Genomic DNA, 19,972 nt, shown 5'->3' on the forward strand with positions numbered 1-19,972 from the left:
CGCTGCTCCCCTCAGCAGTGTACTTCGTCGATCTGCCTGTTCTGTTCCCCACTCTGTTTCTGGTGAAGCCTCTCACCGCCCCTGAGCCTCTGACCTGTTCCCCAATTCTGTATGTACAAATAAATAAATCTTTAAAAATAAATGTCTGGGTCACTTCCTTTCTGCCACTTAGGGTGATCGTGGCCAGCTGAGGGTTGGAACAGCAAGGAAACACCAATGAATGTGCAATACTCAGTAAATATTAATCTGCTGGAAAAATCTAAAATGACATGAGCCTCATCTTCACCCTGGAGGTGGTATTCTGTTTTAAATCATTTCACTTACATCTTCATTTATTGTGGATGATGAAAAGACATCTCTTTTCTACAAAAAATCTTTGCTGGGTTTGTCTGATCAATCAAACTTTATTTTTCTAGTCTGGGAAAAAAGTGCTCCTTTCACATCTGGATATCTTTTCCTTCCTTGGGAATCTTTTTGAGTAAGAGCTTCAAGAAGCAGTAAGTTGATCTGACTTGAAAACTTGCAGGGAACCAGTCAGGCCATGAGGAAGCCAGTATAAAATGAGTAGACTATCTTCAGCGGCCATATTTACTGCCCTGAACAGGGTGAAGTAAAATCCAGCCATCCCACATGTGGATTAGCCCAGAAATTACCTATGGAAGGTTTAATTACTGTTTAATATTTAATGTGGCCCTAAATAATTGTCACATGTAGACACAAAAGACGGTGAGTGTTTCATCTCAAAAGCACTGTATATCAAAGATAATTATAGGAGGACCCGACCTGTAGATTACAATAATGGCTGAATTTTACCTATGGTGGTTGAAAATCAACACTTTCATCCTTTAATATTTTTAAAGTGGTTCTGTTCATTTTACTAAATTTTAAGCATAAAATGTCTTTTATTACTCTTCTCTCTGAGGATGTAACTTACTTAAAATGTGATGGGGAAAAGTGCCAAGCAATTATTTAATCTATGGGCTGCTGGGAAGCTTCCCTAGCATGGAAGGTAACACACACCCACACGTCTATAAGCCCAGAGGGGCCCACAACAAAAATAGGCAGGAGCAAAGCAGCATCATTCTGAGAAGCCATGAGGTCAGAGCAGGGGACGTCTAGGAGACTGAGGGAATAATCAGAGGAGCCTCATTATCCTGGACAAGAGCTGGATTCCATAAGAAGGGGGCTCCCCAGAAGCAGCTTTAGTGGGCCTTAGCTTGGGTAGAGGCTCCTGTTCACTGGCATTTTTTCCTACTTTAACTTAATACCTCATTTTCATTCAGTAACTCATCTGGGGCTCTCAGAGCTGTCCAGGGACCTGTGAGCTTCTAGGAGGGACTAAGATTTAGGGACCTGGCCCCATCTCTAGGCTCTTTGGTCCAGACAATGTGGGGAATCACCAGCTTGGGAGCATTTTGCTCTAGAAGTTATGCAAGCAGGTTTGGACTGGGTGGTTTGTCTACTGGTTGGTTAGGAGCATGGGGTTTGGGGACAGCACACAACTTTGCTTCTAGAATCTTCATTCAAACCGACTGAGGGCTTAGCCTGGGTGGCTACCCACCTGTGAAATGGCTTTAGCTGGCTTACTATGAGCGACTGGGTGCCTGCAGCTTCATGAGTTGAGTTTGTGTGGATGGATTTTGTTTCTCTTTCCAACAGCTCATGGATGAAGAGGGTATAGTTGACGATGTGTCCATTTGTCCTCACTGGAGGGTCCCAAGTCACCAAGATCTCGTGAGGACCCTTGACTTGCAGTTCGGGGGGTTCCAGGCCTGAGGGTGCTGAAGAGCTGGTTTGCTCTTTCACGACTGGACTCAAAACACCACCTTGACTGTTGCTGGCAACCACTGCGTAGCCGTATTCCACACCTGGGGCGAGGGAGACATCGTGATAGTGGGTGCCCAGACCAGTGTACACCAGGGCTTCGTCTCGCCGCAGTTCATAACTTGTGATCTGGCCATTTGGATTTCTGGGAGGGCTCCAGGTGATTTCTATGGATGCTGAGCCTGTGACTTGCAGTCTCGGGGGGTCCATGTACTGAGGCGGGGACTCCATGGTCCGGGCAGACTGGGGCTCGCTAACTGTGCAGCCTCCAAGTGTGCAGGCCACGAGCGAGAAATTATACTGAGTGTGAGGCTGCAGCTGGGAGACCAGCAGGTTCAGGCCCTGCTCTGCTGGGTACTCCCTGCCGTCACACCGCAGTAAATATTGAGTGATCTTTCCATTCTGAATTGATGGTGGGGACCAAGATACATTTATTTGGGTGGCCCCAATGACTTTAAGAGCCGGAGGGCTGAGCCCAGCTGGAGCAGCCTCCAAAGTAGTGACACTGGCAGGACTGCTCGTGGCACAGCCTCCCCCAGAGCAGGCTCTGAGTGCATAGCTGTATTTGGAAAACGGAAGCAGCTCATCATCCGTGTGGTTAAAAGTCACAGCGTCAAAGCTGAAAGGAAGGAGCAGGCCGTTCCTTACAAGCCTATAGGACTGCATGACACCATTAGATTGTTCTGGAAGGATCCAGGAAATCAGCAGCTTGTTGGGATTCGTAGACACATAGGTTATCTTGGGTGGAGAAAGACCTTCTGGGGGTGCTTGCTTTGTTCTTACCATAGTCCAAGAGCCACAGGTCTGGCCTGCTGAGTTCCAAACATAGATTTTATATTCACAAAGCGTCCATGGCTGCAAACCTGTGTCATTATACATAAAGGTCTCCTTTTCAGTATTATATTCTGTGAAAACTATTTTTTCCTCTGCAGGGATTGCCGGACTCCTCCCAGTTCCTTCCCGGAAGCATCTGCGCACCACTTCATAGCGGAGTATCTTTCCATTTGGATTTACAGGCTGAGTCCAGCTCAGCTCCACACTGGTGGGACCCACAGACTGGATGGCAGGAGCAGACGGCGAGTGCGGAGGGGCGTCACCCGTCTGCAGAGGCCGGGGCACCGCGTGTGCACAGCCAGCGCCAGCGCAGGCCTCCAGGGTCAGTGTGTAGAGTGTGAAGGGGTGAAGGCGCCGGAAGAGGAAGGGGCGCTTCAGGCCAGAGTACTCCAGCACGCTGTCTCTGAGGACGTGGTAAGCCTGCAGGAAGGAGAGGAGCAAAGGGAGACAATTTGAGGCCTCTGGTGTTCTTGGTGAGCTAGTTCATCCCTTTTAACTAGTTGCTTTCGTTTAAGCTAGATGAGTTAGTTTAAGCTAGTTCATCCTCATCTTCATGCCTCTAGTTCAGAAAAAAATATTCTGATTTTGGCCCTCCCTGGTGGCGCAGCAGATTAAAGCACAGCACTAAGAAGCTAAAGCCACTTCCGCATGAGTTCGATTCCCGCCTGCCCCGGAGGTGACCACATGGTGAGGCAGACCTCTCCTGACCCGCCCGCTGCTCCCCTCAGCAGTGTACTTCGTTGATCTGCCTGTCTCTGTCTCTGGTGAAGCCTCTCACCGCCCCTGAGCCTCTGGCCTGTACCCCAGTTCTATATGTACAAATAAATAAATCTTTAAAAAAAAAATTCTGATTTTAATTTTGGGGGTGCGAGCTTTTCCAGTTCATGTAAAGTCCACAGAAGGAGGAATGGTGTCTTTATTTTTAAGGTGGAAGATCTTGTACACATATATTTGTAAGACTTGCTTCCTGGACTTAACTACAGAGTTTCTTCCACTTACAATGAAATTCCATGCTGCCAAACCTCTTGTTAAATTGAAAGTACCGCAAGTGAAAAATGCATTTAACACGCCTAACCTACTGAACATCACAGCTTAGCCTGGCCTGGCCTACCTCCCCTGTGCTCAGAACACTTGCAGTCACCGAGGCGGGGCGAAGCGCCTAACAGAAAGCTTATGCTAGAAGAAAGTGCTGACTTTCTTGCCTCATTTGTTGAAAACTGTATAGAAACTGAAACCAAAATGTCTCATTCAAAACTTGACATAGAGTTTCTACTGAAATCTTATCCATTCCCCCCATCCACAGTTGAAGTCATTAAGTCATTAAGCTGGGGGCCAACTTACAACTTAGTATTCTTGGGGTTCCCTCCTATTTTTATGTTTTAGAAGTCAGGAATGTAAATCTCCTACTTTGTAAGAATTACCCACTCTGATCTGTTCCCCATTCTCTCTCCGACGCTATATACAGGGGGCTGACACTAGGGTTCTTAGTTGTTTGCCTGGGCGGAGGCAGTACTATTCCGGCTCTCACGTATGCGTCGACATTCTACACACACGCAAATATAGACACAAGATGACCAGGAAATGGGAGAAAATCTTGCTTGCTCTCACCAGCCATGGAAGAATACTTTGGAGCAAAGGAGTCTTCTGCTCTGGGAAAACCACCTGCAAATAAATTAAACATAATTTTCTTATCCTATATATTCCTTGTTCTTTAGGGAAAATGAGAAGTAACTTAATGTTTTTGAGCAGTGGTGTCCTACTCAGTGCACTTGAGAGGCGAGATACATTTCTGCCTCGGTGACCCCCGAGGATGCTGTAGCCCCAAAGGGGAGACACATGTCAGAGTCCCATGGGGGGCGGGGCACAGCTGCCTTGAAAGTTTCCTATAGGTGTTTCCTGGGGAAGGACCTTAGCTGGACTGTTGATACACATGAGCTTTATTTAAGATTACATAGCTTACATCTATTTGGAATCATAAAACTTTTATAATCTTAACACTATGGTAATCTAATTAGGTTGTATGGTAGTATTCTGCTAGGATTTTCATGTTGGGGCCTTGGGGCAAGACAACACCCCTAAGAGTGTCTTTTCTGAAGAAACTTGCATTTATTTCATAGCCGCTTCTAAAACCACTCTGAATCTTGCCTGCCCGCCCTCGCTGCTCACTCTCTTGGTCAATCACTAACTACTGTTAAATTCAGCTCTTCTTTTGTATCCAAGCTCCCCATTGGGTTTGGGTCTCACTTCAAATTTCTTACCCTAAATTCTAAACATGTGATAACCAACTTAGAGTCCTGTTTCCCCAACTGTTCACTCTCTGGCTTTTCAGAGTGATTATTTCATTGCTTCTCTCTTCCCCACTAACCACCCAAACTCTCTTCCCCCCTTCTCAGCTGGCTGTGGACATAACCACGTATTTACTGAGACAGTGGAAGCACTGAGAAAGGAGTGTTGTCATGGCATGTGTAACTGCCAGCATGTCTGTGTGAATCTGCACTTACATGACTTCCTGCCTCTGTTTGCTGTGGCTGAAGAAGCTCTTTCCCTAGCAAATGGGACCCATCACTTTTGCCTTCCTGGAAGATTTTGTACCTCATTTGTGGTCACAGGCTGTTGTGACATTAATGAGACTTTCTCATATTCTTTAAAAACCTAAAAATGGACATTCCATATGACCTCTTCCTAAATATTTATCTGACGAATATGAAAAGATAGGGAAAGCTACCTGTGTCCCTATGCCAGTGGCATTAAGTATAGTAGCCAAGGCATGGAATAAACCTTGATGCACTTTGATGGATGACTGGACCGAAAAAAAAAAAAAGTGGAATATATTCTCAGTGGAACACCACTCAGCTGTTAAAAATAAAGTCTTGCTATTTGTGGCAATATGGGTGGACTTTGAGGCGATTATGCTAAGTGACAGAAGTCAGAATGTGAAAGACATGATAGTTTGTGTAAATAATTTGTGGACTATAAACAAAGGGAATGAACTAACAAAACACAATCAAAATAACTATCAGACCTAGTGAAAGTGTGATTTCCAGAGGTGAAGAGGAAGAGGGTCAGTTCAGTGGGCAGAGGGATCAGTTCAGTAGTGCAGGGCCACAACTAACTTCAATGGTGGTAAAGCAAATTCCCACGTCGAGGTGGGAATTGAACTCTCAAATGAATGGATGCTGAATCACTAAGAATCAATGAAAAAGAAAAACTTTCATGGCTACAGGAGGAAGAGAGTTAGCAGGATGTTTAGTGCTTAGCAAGTTCTGTTCAAAGTGCATATCCAGCCAGACTCAGTTCATGCCCAGCAGGGAGAGTCTGGAAGCGGGTGGAACACAGCCAGAGTTCAGCTGGGTTGTGACCTCCCGGCTGCCAGTCCCAACCACTGATCCTTTGCAATGCGGTCCTGGGCAGCTAGTTAGCCTTTATGTGCCCCTGAGATTTAGTGGTATCTACTTAGTGGGACTGATGAGAGGATTAAGTCAGATGATCCACAGAGAGCACTTTTCACAGTGCTGGGTTCAGCACAATCAGAATGCACATGAGCTAGTTTTCTGTGCTCTCTGATGAAATGCTTGGAGGAGTCATCAAGGAGAATTAAACAGCCTGTGAAGGGAGCTTCTCACAGTGACCTGATGGCATGTCAGGGCTCATCTATTTATCTGGAGAATACCACACACGATTTCATATTCAGGGTAGACATTACCTTAATCACACCATTGGTTCTCACAGGCTCTGACCAGTTCAGGGACAATGCCTGGCTGTTGTCCTTCTGTTCAATTGTGAAGTTTCTCAGTCTACTTGGAGAAGATTCTAGGGTTCGAACCAGAGTCCAGGGGCTTGAAACTTCTCCTGCCTGGTTTGCAGCCACAACCCCAATATGATAAGTTGTGAATGGTTCTAGCCCAAATAGGTGGGCTTGATGACTTGTTCCCTGTAAGAAAATGAGCAGCATAGTTTTTCAGAAATGGTTCATAGTTCGTAAAAGGTCATTCTCTGATCACAGCACATCAGCAATGCCAGTACAAATACCACAGCAAGTTTTGAATTGGTGAGGAAATAATGTGGCTTTGAAACAGGGTGGTCCCAGGAAAAGGGGAGGTTCCAGGTTCCCTGCCCCAGTCAAAGGAGGGTGTTGCTGAGCAGGGAGGAGAAGAATCTGGAGAGGAGACTGAGGAGGAAAGAAGCAGGATGGAGAGCCAGAAGGAGACGTGGGGGAGACACATGGAGCAGAGACATGTGAAGAAGCAGCTCTTTTTTCTTGGCCCTGGGCTGGTTGAAACAGATGTGGGTGAGAGACCTGTGCGGAGGTTCACTATGACAGCATTTATCTTGATTTTGATTTTGCTCTTTTCCTCCCACATTTGTCTGGCCATTTCTGACCCTTTTTTGTGGGTCCCTGGTGGAAGACTTGTAGTGGGATCTCAGGCCTTGAAGCCCAAATTATGTGATATGTGACTTCAGCTTCTATGTTGCTTCAGATTTTTACTGCATCAGCTCAGGGTAGCAATTGGGGCATCAAGTTCCATAACAGCAAAGGAGACACACTAGGGTTTTGGAGGTTTAACCTGAACACACATGATTTTCTTTTGTCTCCAAATATATTTCTTTATCCATGTGGAGCTCTCCATCTCCTCCATCTCCTTTACTAATTCTCTTGGTGTGTGTTTATATCTTACAAATGTAGTAAAACACACACCAGAAAACAAGTCAACTGAACTCCACGTGCACAAACACCTCGCAAGGCCTACTATCAACAGAAAAGTGGAAATGTTCTCATTTGTTTAAAGCTCCATAACTAAAACTTACCCAAAGTAAATATCAGCTAGGTTTTGAGAATTTGGGTTTTTGTGGGTATGAAAGAAAAAAAATAAGGACAGCATTAGCTTATTTTCTGCTTAGACAAGAGCATTTAACATTTTTTTTTTTTTTTTTTTGTGTGTGTGTGTGTAAGTAAACCGGAACTAAGCATCTGAGTGTTTTCAAAGACCCTGAGGGCTGCTCTCCACTTCTGTATGGCTTCGGCTGTGACACTTACAGATAGGAATTATGTCTGCAAGTGCACCCGTAATGGGCACACAGGTAAACACACACACACATGTACCTGCATACACTTTCGGCTTGTGCCATAACCACTGCATGTGAGTGATCGCGAGGAACTTTTGACTGGTTTAATAGGATATTTATGCTCAATGGTGTGTGAGATCAGCTTTAGTTTATTAGCTGTTTAGACGTGACAGGTTTCAATTGTCCTTTTGTTGGGCACTGGAGGAGGAATGGGAGCTGGAACAATGGTACCTTAGAGCACAGGACAAAGATACGTGTAAGGAAAAAAAAATGTAAGGAAATTCTGTTTAAGTGTGTGTTTGGCGGGGACTCAAGTACCATTTTGAATAAATTCTAGTACAAGGTGGCAATTTTAAACTAGACCATTTTATAAAACTAAACCAAACCTGATTAGTCAAAGCCAAAACACACTTTAGAATTAGTTTGGGTATGTTTTCCTTGCATTCTTAGCTTTAAGTTTCAACTGCTTAAATGTTTCTTATTATGTATTAAACACAGGCAGAGAAAATACAATTTTCTTTACTTATTGAAAACTTGTAAAGTCAATTTTCCTGTTTCAATAAGTCCCATTATGATATTACATGCTAACCTCTTGAAATCTTTTAATATTTAAACATTTGCTAAGCGGCCAGACTCTGAAACAAATTTTACAGAAATACTAATTTCTCTTTTTTAAAATATTAAAAGTTAGATCATAAATATTTAAAGCTTATTTCTCCACAACATTGGATTGGTCTTTTAGATAAATATAGCACTGAACTAGGATGACCATAATGAATATTAAATTGGGAGATGCTACAAGTCCCGATTACAAACATTCTTTTCTGATAAATGATTCCTTTTCTGTGGAAACAGGGCAAACATGGACAAGATTAATAATGCAAAAAAGAAAAATTCTTTGTTCAGAATATCCAGTAATAGATGCCAAATAGGCATATGCTCCAAAGCAAATAGTAATCACCTCTAACAGATTACATATAAAAAAGTTAGGCTGCGGGGGACATTTAGAGAGAGCTTTTGTCATAAGAAACATGAAAAGCATGTGGGCTGTAAAGCAAAAACATATGTATATTGTCAATAGCAGCACCTGCTCAATTACAGTTTATTTCAGAGCTGAGAATTCCATTCAGCCCCTAGATGGCAATGCTATCAAACACTTTTGGTAACACGAGTACTTAATGATTAACAACCGGCATTCAGCCATCCAACACACTCCAGGCAACCATTAAAAAAATAAAACTGATTTCATTATAGATTCTTTTAATAAACATTTATGGCTCCGATCCTTGAAAGCAGAAGTGCTCAAAATGCCCTAGCTTCAAACCTCCACCAGTGTAGAAATATGACCTACTGGTCTTGGGTGGGAGTGTGTGCCCGGTGGGCAGAGGGATGTTTAGAGGCATGCCCTCACTGCTAGTGACTACAGTTGTTTATGTGGATTTGGTCTATGGCCATCTTTTGTTTTTGGGATGGAAAGGAGAAATTGTGTTTTATAAATTTCTATTAAGGAGAGTCCCTTCATATATTGCTACCTCTGAGGAATTACAGCGCACACGTATACATTATTAACTATACCTCATGAACAGCCACACTTTTCGTCAAACTTTAGGAAAGGCCACACCAATTAAAATAAGAAAAAGAAGAAAATTTTTCAGGGTAAAACAATCTTTGTCATTTTATTCTTCATCATTTTAGGAGATAATTATTCTCTCCTGAATTTGTCTCATCAGAGACATCAGAGTTCTCCTGTTTAGAACCTGGTGTAAAATTTGGGCACAGTTCACTCTGTGGCTTGGATGTACCTGTGCACTGATTCAATTACTTGCTATTTTCCTTAAATTAAGAGGACTAGCTTGAGCACTCATGAGCCTAACTCTTCTGGATTCAAATCCTTCTTTGAAGAGGTAACATTCTGCCCCACTGGTTAGAAAAGATCTTTATGGACAACTAAACCCTCCTTCCCCTTGAGAGAGATGCTAACTCAGTGCTCTTACTCTTCAAGTCATTCTTTCGCTCACATGACCCCTTAAATTCATCCCTCCTACCGAGTCTTTGTTATATCTTGACTTCTGGGTTGCCAGCTAATACTTGCTTCCTTTCTCATGTCCACATTATATAATATTCATACTTTATTTTATTCTAGAAATATCCAACCTTTTTTGCTAGGCAGTTATGAAAAGAATGACTCAATGAAGGAAAGCAGGAATGATCCATTCTCAGGAATTAATACTTGCAATGAGATTGATGCTTAAAAATCTTAGATACATGCGGGTCAGATTCTAGACACAAATCAGCACATCCTTTGTGAGCCATAAAGACAGGACTCTCTGTAACACTTGGCCAGTGGAGAGGTTCTGCTGGTAATTTGAACTACATTCTTTTTTTTTTTTAGATTTATTTACTTATTCATACAAAACTGGGGTACAAGCCAGAGGTGCAGGGGCAGTGAGAGGATTCACCAGAGACAGGGTGGGGAGCAGAACAGGCAGACTGACACTGCTGAGGGGAGCAGTTGGCGGGTCAGGAGAGGTCTGCCTGCACCATGGGGGTCAGCTCCGGGGCGGGGATCGAACTTGCAGCCAGCTTGCAGTGCTATTTCTAACCTGATGCACCACCAGGGAGGGCCTGAACTACATTCTAACCCCTCAATTCTGCTCCTGGGAGCACAAGAAGCTACTTGGAGTCTTCAGCAGTTTGACAATTTTACACCATCTCCTCTGATTATTTTTGACGACTTGAAGTGCCCCAAAGGTGGCCCTGGGGTCAATAGGTTTATGTAAGTTGAAAATGATCAAAAATTACCATTGATCTGTAGCTGTCAATAAAAGACTGTGAGGGGAAGACTCCCTGCACAAATGTTTAAACTGCATAAAGCAACTGAACTTAGTCATCTTTGAGACTATTGATCTGATGATCCAGCAGTTTCCAGAGCTTTCCTTCTGGTCTTTGTGGTGCACGTTCACTACACCACTTGCCTTGGGCCTCGGGAATCTTTGCACCCTGCTCCTGGTAATAAAAAGGCAGAGAGGTGGAGATGCTCTGTACTCACCAGCAGGGCGTTAGGGGTGCTCACTACCTTTTGCAAAGAGTTAATCTTCACAGTGACCATTCCCAGCTGATGGGATTTCTTCTGTCTATGCTCCCTATCTGGGGATCCTCGCTCTAAAATAGGTGACTTTGGCTTATAAACCCTGATAGGATTCCTCAACCTCCTTAATTAGCATGAATATGCCCGGATAGTATGTCACTTCCAAAGCTGGTTTTCTTTTTCCACAGATAGCGCTTCAGAGGGGTCTGCATTTAACTGTATCAGCCTGTCTTACTTAGCTGGGACATTTAAATGCTACATCTTGGTTTTATATAAGTTTAATTTTACTTTGTAATGAAGATAAAATAAAATGATTATGGACAAGGGCTCAAGTTTTTTGGTTTTGATTAAAAGTAAAACATGAGAAGCACAGATTTTTCTCATTATCTATTACCTAAAAGTCATGGAAAGAGTTCATCTAGCCAGTCCCCTGGAGGACTTATATACAATTTAAGGCGGGCAAATAATCATATTTTTCTGTTTCTGGAGGCCTGATAACCTGGGGAATGGATTCTAATAAAGTTATTTCCTTCCTAGTTATAATGCTAGTTTTTGGAGTTCTCCAAAGATTGATCAGCATATTTATATATGGTACTTCTTTCTAAAAACTCAAAGCATTATTTTTGATTCAGAGGTGATCTCTTTATTGTTCATAGCCAAATATCAACCTTGAATACTCATTTAAGCATGAAAAATGTTGACACTGTCAGAAAACTTTCACTGATTTCACACATACACATATTTTCCTAGTGTTGTCTCTGTCTAAATAGCTTCCAGCTGGTGGGACAGAAGTTCTTTCTTTCTTTTTTTATATTTTTTAAAGATTTATTTACTTACTCATATAAAACTGGGGTACAAGCCAGAGGTGCAGAGGCAGTGAGAGGCTTCACCAGAGACAAAGTGGAGAGCAGGACAGGCAGACTGATGAAGTACACTGCTGGGGGGAGCAGCGGGTGGGTCAGGAGAGGTCTGCCGTGCCATGTGGTCACCTCCAGGGGCAGGGATTGAACTAGATTGAATTTGCACTGAAGTGGCTGTGGCCAGCCTGCAGTGTTGTGTCCTAACCAGTTGCCCACCAGTGAGGACCCAGAGAGGCTATTTCTTGATGGCACATACAATGTACAGACTTGATCCAGAATGAAAGATTCTTACAAAACAAGAGAGGCAGAAGAAACTATCCTCTAGGTTCATAATCTATTGCTCGAAGAGCATGAAGCTAGCGTCTGTGCCAGGGGGCAATGCTAAGTGGCATGCCAGTGCTGCCACAGTGGTCAGTGATGACCTTCAGTACTTCTGGTTAGCAGTGCATTCCATTCTTCAAAGACTTTCAAGCTCTTTGTGTGTGTAAGATCTGTAATGCTGTCAGGCTGTGTGTGTGAGTGTGTGTGTGAGAGGGTGGGGTGGGGGTGGTGGACAAGACACATACTACAGTTTGCTGATTCTTAGGAACTTAGCACCTCATAGGGCAGGTCAGTGCTGAATTCCAAGTGTGGGAAGTGTTACAGCAGAATGCTGGGGAAAACTTCTCTTGGGGAAAGGAGGCGGGAAGAGGAGACAGTGAGGTCTTAATAGGGAAGTGGTTTCTGGTACAGGTCAGGAAAGGTGGACAATTTGAGTAGACAAAAATCTAAAAAGACTGGAAGAGGGAACTGGAGGAAGAAAGCACAGGAGAGATTGAGAAGCGAGATGGGAGTTGATTGTAGCTTGACTATTGGGACCCCAGGGGAATAGTAGTTATGAAAAGGGGGTAGAGATGGGTGGGAGTATTGGAGAAGGCTGTGAATGTCATCTTAAAATTTTTGAACCGCGTTGTTAGGGAAACAGTGAGTACTGTTATGCAGAAAAATTTAAAAATTGCTTAGGGCCCCCCCTGGTGGAACAGCAGGTTAAGGCACAGCACTAAGAAGCTAAAGCCATTTCAGCATGAGTTCGATCCCCACCCTGTGGGTGACCCACATGGCACAGCAGACCTTTTCTTACCCGCCTGCTGCTCCCCTCAGCAGTGTACTTTGACGATCTGCTTGTTCTGCTCCCCACTCTGTCTCTGTTGAATCCTCTCACTGCCTCTGCACCTCTGGCCTGTACCTCAGTTCTGTATGCAAATAAATAAATAAACCTTTAAAAAATAAATAAAAATAAAAATTGCTTATGTAAAAGAGCTCTGTGATACAATTTGATGAATTAATGGGGTGGGAGGATTTTTAAATTTTGACCTATTGTGTTATAAGTGATGGTCAGTGACTAATGAAATAAAAAATCTACCAAGAATTAATTGGTTCAGTCACTGAATTATTATTATTATTATTATTTTTTAAATATTTATTTATTTGTGCATACAGAACTGGGGTACAGGCCAGAGATGTGGAGGGTGAGAGTATTCACCAGGGACAAAGTGGGGAGCAGAACAGGCAGATAAGATGAAGTACACTGCTGAGGGGAGCAGCGGGCGGGTCAGGAGAGGGCTGCCACGCCATGTGGTCACCTCCGGGGCAGGCGGGAATCGAACTCATGCGGAAGTGGCTTTAGCTTCTCAGTGCTGTGCTTTAACCTGCTGTGCCACCAGAGAGGCCCTGAATTATTATTTAGCCAATAAAACTGCCATATGTAGAGGGCAGTAGGAGTATTATCTTAGGGATAAAACCTTCAGAATAATTCCTGAAGATTATTTATTGAGTATTTATTCGATTTCAAGATTTGAAATTACCCTTTGAAGAGTGTTTGTCTTGGGCCACCATGAAGGCGGAGATGACACTAACTGAGCTGAACTGAAATCACCTGCTCTGAGTCGAATCACATGTACCTGGGCTGCGTTCTTTTCCTGAGTGGGAGTAGGTCTGCACCATCTACATCCCTGATTGAGACCCTTGTATAGAAAAAGCAACAAGAGATGCTGGAAAATGTGAGGGGAAGTACTGATGCTGAAAAATAGACTGAGCCTCATTCAAAGGTGGACACAGGTGCCAAAGCATTCTCAGCTCTGGATTCTGATTACTGTCACATGTTTGAATGAAACTTTTTATTTGGAATGAACCTTTCATTCCAAAGACTTCAAGAAAGAATAAAAGCATATGTTCTCTTCCAGCAGTGGTGGCAGGTATCATTTTAATTGTTTAGCCAGGGTTACCTGTTGTCATGATTGTCAATTTCAAACTTAAAATGGTTAGTCTGGGCTCTTCCTTTTGTGTCTCTACTCCCACAAATATCTACATTCTGAAAACAGAAATGGTGTGTGAAAAAGTGGGGTTCTTTTTCCTTCTCATTAAAGTCCATCATTCATTTCATAACAGGGGGTGTCAGAGTAAAAAGAAGATTCAATGCAGACATTTTCTTTATGGACAATGGGCTCTATCAGTTATAGCTGAAGCTGGAGATCTTGCTAAATGAACGATGGTACCTCAGTTCCCATAAAAACATGGAGGGGGGAAGAATGGCTCTGAAATGGCTCATTTTTCAAAGGAGAAGAAGAAAAAAAATTAAATTTGTGATAATTAAATTTTAAAGTGGCAAATCAGTCACACTAAATATTAAAAGGCAGTACTTCTGATCTATCAAAATTAAAAATGTGCATGCTCTGTGACCCTACAATTCCACCCTGGCAATCTATTTTATGGCAGTCCTAGTAAAACTGCACTAAAATACATTTAGACAGAATCCCTTCCAGTCATATTCTTGTATTTACTCCACCCTGGATTAAACACGCATAGATCTAGGGGTTCCTGTGTACAAAACACCCTCCTGAGCTCTGAGGATACAGCAGAAAGGGGAGAGACAGCCAGGATCCTTCTGCATTTCACATTATATTGTGGCATTCGATGAGGGGGATAAGTAGAGAGCATCACAGACTAAGGTTGGAGGTTGACTGGAGGGCAAGAATGAGGTGCTTGGCTTGAAGAGATGAGTAAAGAAGCCAAGGCAACTTCCATTTAGACAAGATAGAAGAAGAAACCAGCCTCTCCATCTGTATGTTTTACACACCTCAGATTTGACAAAGCTCGATACGATTTCTGATTCCAGTCTGTGTAGTTTGTAGGAGTGCAAAGGTGGGAGCACATTTCTGAGAGTTTCCTTCTGTCCATACCTTATGGTGACCCCACCCCAAGTCAGTCCTTGTATCACTTTCTTCCCCAGGGGTGTAGAGAGGACCCATGATTCACTTCTAACCCTCCGAAAATGGCCACATTGTGGACTGTCATCCCCAAGAGCACAGGAGACAGTGTCTCAGCACACTGGAGTTGAAACTCTTTGTAAGTGTCAAGAAAGTAGAAGATCTGGTACCTAAGCCAGGGACCTAGTGGGTGTTGAATAAACCTTGTTACTTGTTATTCTTGTTATTAACTTCAGGTTATTTGACCTTTAGAATCTCACTATACACAGATAAGTGAGGTATAATGGGTATGATTTTTAATTTATCTAGGAAATATAATATAATACATTATGATACAGCTTTTGTATTTTTATATACCCTGCCACTAGGGATCGGCTAAAAAGTTAATCTTCTTCTCCAATAAAGACTAATACTATTTTGAGTACAGGAAGGTTGCATCAAGGGGCTGGTGCTATAAAAATCTAAAATGACATTATTCAAAGGGTCTGTATATTTGGATGGCTTATTTCTTCAGTTCTCATGGACAATTATCATTTGAAGTAGGAAGATATTAACAATTCTTAATAATAATTTACATAAAATGTTATTTTTATCGGTATTTCTCCAAAAAACTGGGAAAACAGACCAAATATCATACTCACTCAACATATAATGATAGGATGATACAAAAAGGGCTAAGATCTTAGCAGGAACAGATATTATAGACCAAAATCACTTGTGAGATTAGAGGAAAAGGTCATAATATTAACAAATAGCATCTAAGGGGATATTTAAAAGACTACACAGACTGTCTAGGAATCAGCCCTTAGAAAAGGTGACGTAAATGTGATTATCTTAATATAATTAACAAAGTTCAACACCCGTTCATGGCAAAATCTTTTAGTCAACTGGAAGTAGAAATTATTCTTACTCTGGCAGATAGTACTTACTAACACATACAGTAAATCCCGTTTTAATGATACAAGCTAGGCCCTTTCCCATTTAATGTAGGGATCAAGTAAGTCAGGAAGTTCCCTTTATTTATTATTGTGCTGGTAATCCTGCACAACATAAATATATATATATATATATATATATATATATATATATATATGTATATATACATAGAGAGAGAGAGAGGTTTTATTAGTCCTCACCAACAAACCACCTACTTCCCACATTTGCCAGCTTCCCTGTACCTGCGTGGGGTTATGTGACTAATTCTTGTAAATCCCATTTCTGTATGCCACTTTCTGTCCTGGGCCTTAAAAACATCTTCCAGAACCTTCCAGCATGTTCTCTCCTGTCTGTCATTAATAAAAGACGGAAAAGGGTAGGTAAGCCCTCCATTCTCTTCCTGCCTTCCCTGTAGGGAGCACTAACATCTGCAGATGTGCCAGCCCAGACTCTAACCTGCCCACATGCTGAGTGGTGCTCTCTCTTCTCCTATCCTGCCCTTGCCCTGCCTCTCCTGTCTGTTACTTCCCTCCCCTGCCCTTTCCTTTCGCGTTCCTTCCTGGCCTCCCCCTCGCTGCCCTGACCCACCCTGCCCTATCCTACTCTATCTTATTTATCTTCTCCCATCTTGACTAAATACAAAGTACATATATTTGGAAGGATGAGAACTATGGTTACTAACGACTTTAAAAGCCCAAAGAATCTAAAAAGCTATCATACAGTTCAGCAAGGTTAGGATCAAACCCAGAAATCAATTGTATTTTCCAGTAAGAAATTTGACAGCCAGGTTTGAAATCCTACACTGTACAGTTACAGGAAAAGTTGGCGATGGCGTACTCAATATTCTAGTCAAGAATATTTACTACCCGGAGCAGAAACTCATTTTGATTGGAAAAGAAAGAAAGTGAAAGGATAGAACTCCAGCACATGAAACACAGCGTTGGCTGGCTCTTTGAAATTAGAAAACTGTCAGAACTTGGAGTCGCTCCCTCTGTCTCTCAGGGACCGAGTGGTATCTCTGTCTTTTCTTTTTCGGAACTTTCTACATTTCTCTACAGATTGCCCAGTATGGCTGCCCATTCCAGTTTACACAAACCTATGGATCAGCCACACGTGACCACATGACCATGGTCTCAGTGGCTTCCAGTCAAGCACCTGAGTGGTTGTCAGGCAGGCAGCAGGTTGGCTAACCGTGAGCCAGCTGTCCAAAGACAGGGGCCTGTGCTCCAGGGCTCCCACGTCAGCATAACCTTGTATTTTTATTTTTAAACATCCTTGTTTAATTTTTTTTTTTTACAATATAGAATTTCTCCCTCAGAGGTGCAGTCACCACTGTTTCATATCACCATAAATTCTACGCAGTGGTAGATTTCCATGAGAGTGTACGTGCTTATCCTAAAACAAAATCTCCCAAGCAAGGGCAGGTCTTTGTTACTACTTGAAAATTTGGCTTAGGAGTTCCCTTTCTACTGGCTGGGAAAAACTTGCCTTTGGCAAGACTTACTGGTCTGGTTAACTCCTGTCTCTTTGGGACTGGAAGTTGTCCTGCAGCCTGTTCTTCCAATGAGGGCAGCGGAACCAGGAATTTATCATTGAAATCTGCAGTGTCTCTAAGCCGCTCTCTCCTTCTTGTGAACTCACTGCTGCTTCCATGGGACAGGACCCTGGTCTCTTTCCAGTTGACCTCCATCTCTGTTCACTCAGCTTCAAGGAGATGAAATCACAGTTCCTTCGGGTAGCGGTAGCCTATTTTCTATCTCTGAATCTCTGCATCTTCCAGTGTCGTTGATCTGTCCTTCTTAGCCTGCTTCATTGCCATAGTCCAGTGGAAAATCCAAGTCCCAACTTTGCTGCTTCCGTCAGAGGGCTGCTGTAGCCTGGGTCTGCCTAGAAAGTATTGTGTTCGGCAGTGTCAGTCCCTCTCTGCAGCTGATTTTCCTGAGTTGTCCTCTGCCCCCATGCTCAGCCCCTCTTTATTTACATTTCTGCCCAATGCTTCAGCATCACGATTCCAGGCCTGGCCACAGCACTCCTCCACGGTCCTTGCTTTTGCTCATGATTTCCCCTGGCCAGGATGCCCTTCCATGCCCTGTAGTGCCTAAAAAATACATGTTTAATGTCATCTCCCTTTGCAAAAGTTTCGCAAGTCTTTGGGCAGTTACTAGCTCTTCCATTCTGCTGTCTGTATTCAGGGCATTTGCACATCACCCTAGAGAGACCTGCCTACTCTCTTCATTAGACTTTGCAGTATTGGAGCTACAAACTGTGTTTGGCACCAAACTGGTACTAAATAGACATCTGTCGACAAATAAATTATCTTTTATTTAAATTCATTTTACTTTTATTAACTATTTAACATTTTATTAATTACATGATCTCACTGGTAATAGGCTCATTGTTTTAAAAACATAGTTATCAAGAGCTGTGCCTCAATTCTTTAGAATCTAGGATTCCATGTATTTTTACATACATTTCTCTTATGTAGAAAGAAAAAAAAATGCTTCCAATTGAATGAAGATACAATGCTCTTTATCACTTAGAATTTTTATTTTATATTTGCTAAAAGACACCTTTAGATTGGTACAGGCATAAGCTTAAAAAAATTGACTATTAAGCTGCTGTTCCTGTACCTTTCTCTGTGTACAATAACTTTTCATTTTTATGCCAAATCACAATGTAATCTTGTTGAAGACATTTTAAGTGGCAATTAAAGTCAACGTGTTGGGTAGCGAGAGTGCACATAACTCAGCTGAAGTGACGAGAGTCTGAGCGGCATTGATCGAGATTGTGCAGGCACAGGAAATGACAAGTGTGTAGCAACTGCCACCTCCAAGCGACGGTAAGCTTGTTAGATGACTGTGATTGCAGAGATGGAGAAATGTGAGAAAATGTTCCTCATAAAAATCAATGCTGTATCTGTTCTCTGTTTCCTGAGCACCCTCCGAGTGGAGGAGGGTACCAGTAGCAGAACACCAGGTAGGACTTGTGATCCAATTGCTGCAGCAAAGCGCTGTTTGTGTGATGACGATGGGACCAGGAAGCAGGTGTGAGGGAAGAGACAAAATATACCGTTGCCCTGGCTAAAGTGGGTCAGCAAGGGTATAAAGCAACATCCAGAACTTGGAGCTCTCTGAGGACATTGCGAGCATGGTGATGAATGGAGTCACTGGGGCTTAGGTGGCGGACACGTTGCTGGTCATGGATGATGGAGTCACTTGAGCTTAGGTGGTGGACACATTATTGGTCATGGATGGAGTCACTTGAGCGTAGGCGACAGACACGTTACTGGTCATGAATGGAGTCACTCGGGCTTAGACAGCGGACATGTTACTGGTCATGAATGGAGTCACTTGGGCTTAGGCAGCGGACACATTACAGAGCTGACAGACACATCTGACTACTTCAGTGACAGCTGCTGCTGCTGTCAGTTATTCCTCCAATACCATCTTTATGCTTTTCTTTCTTTTCCTAAATGAAAAGGTATATTCAACATTCCCATTATGGGATGTTTGAATATGTTCAAACATCACAGGGACTTTCCAAGTACAGCAGATCTCAAATCATGTTTTGTTCAACCTTCATTTAACATCGAGGAGGAAAAGAACATCTGATTCCATGGGCCCCTGTCAGTGTGGGTTCTGCACGTGGGTGTCTGCCAAGACGTGCCCCGGAGCTTCACTGGCATGTGTGTGTTGACCCTGTCTGAGTGGTGGAGTGGCGACTGTGACAACCCTTGTGATGGAAGACCTCATCGAGGATGGGTCTCACTCTAACCCTGAGCTGCCAAGCCGGTGTCGGCCACCAGTGACCTTGAACTAGAACAAGCTGGTTGGAGGATGAATGAGCGAATGACGGCAAATGATTGTTTCACATTAGAAATGTTTCAGGTCTTTAGTTAAAAGTTTGGTGGTGTTGTCTTTTGCAGCAACTTGGATGGAGCTGGAAAAGATCATGCTTAGTGACATAAGCCAGAAAGAGAAAGAAAAATACCAGATGGTTTCACTCATAGCAGGAGTATAATGGACCAGTCGAGAAAATAACAAAAATAATGAACAACCATATACCAGAGACATTCTGTGGGGGTGGAGTGGGGAATGGGATCAAAAACGGGGGAGGGGGTA

The 19,972-nt window shown here is 42.9% G+C and overlaps 1 protein-coding gene across 1 annotated transcript in view; it reads right to left on the reverse strand.

The window, feature by feature from the left end:
* Positions 1-19,972, reverse strand: part of USH2A (Usher syndrome 2A (autosomal recessive, mild)) — a 589,735-nt gene that overhangs the window by 31,098 nt on the left and 538,665 nt on the right. Inside the window, 2 exon segments of the mRNA XM_004685238.1 lie at positions 1,562-3,078; positions 6,362-6,589. Of these exon segments, the coding sequence (XP_004685295.1) occupies positions 1,562-3,078; positions 6,362-6,589 (1,745 nt within the window).

The sequence above is a fragment of the Condylura cristata genome, unplaced genomic scaffold, assembly GCF_000260355.1.
Source record: "Condylura cristata isolate star-nosed mole 26May11 unplaced genomic scaffold, ConCri1.0 scaffold00018, whole genome shotgun sequence".
Taxonomy (NCBI): Eukaryota; Metazoa; Chordata; class Mammalia; order Eulipotyphla; family Talpidae; genus Condylura; species Condylura cristata.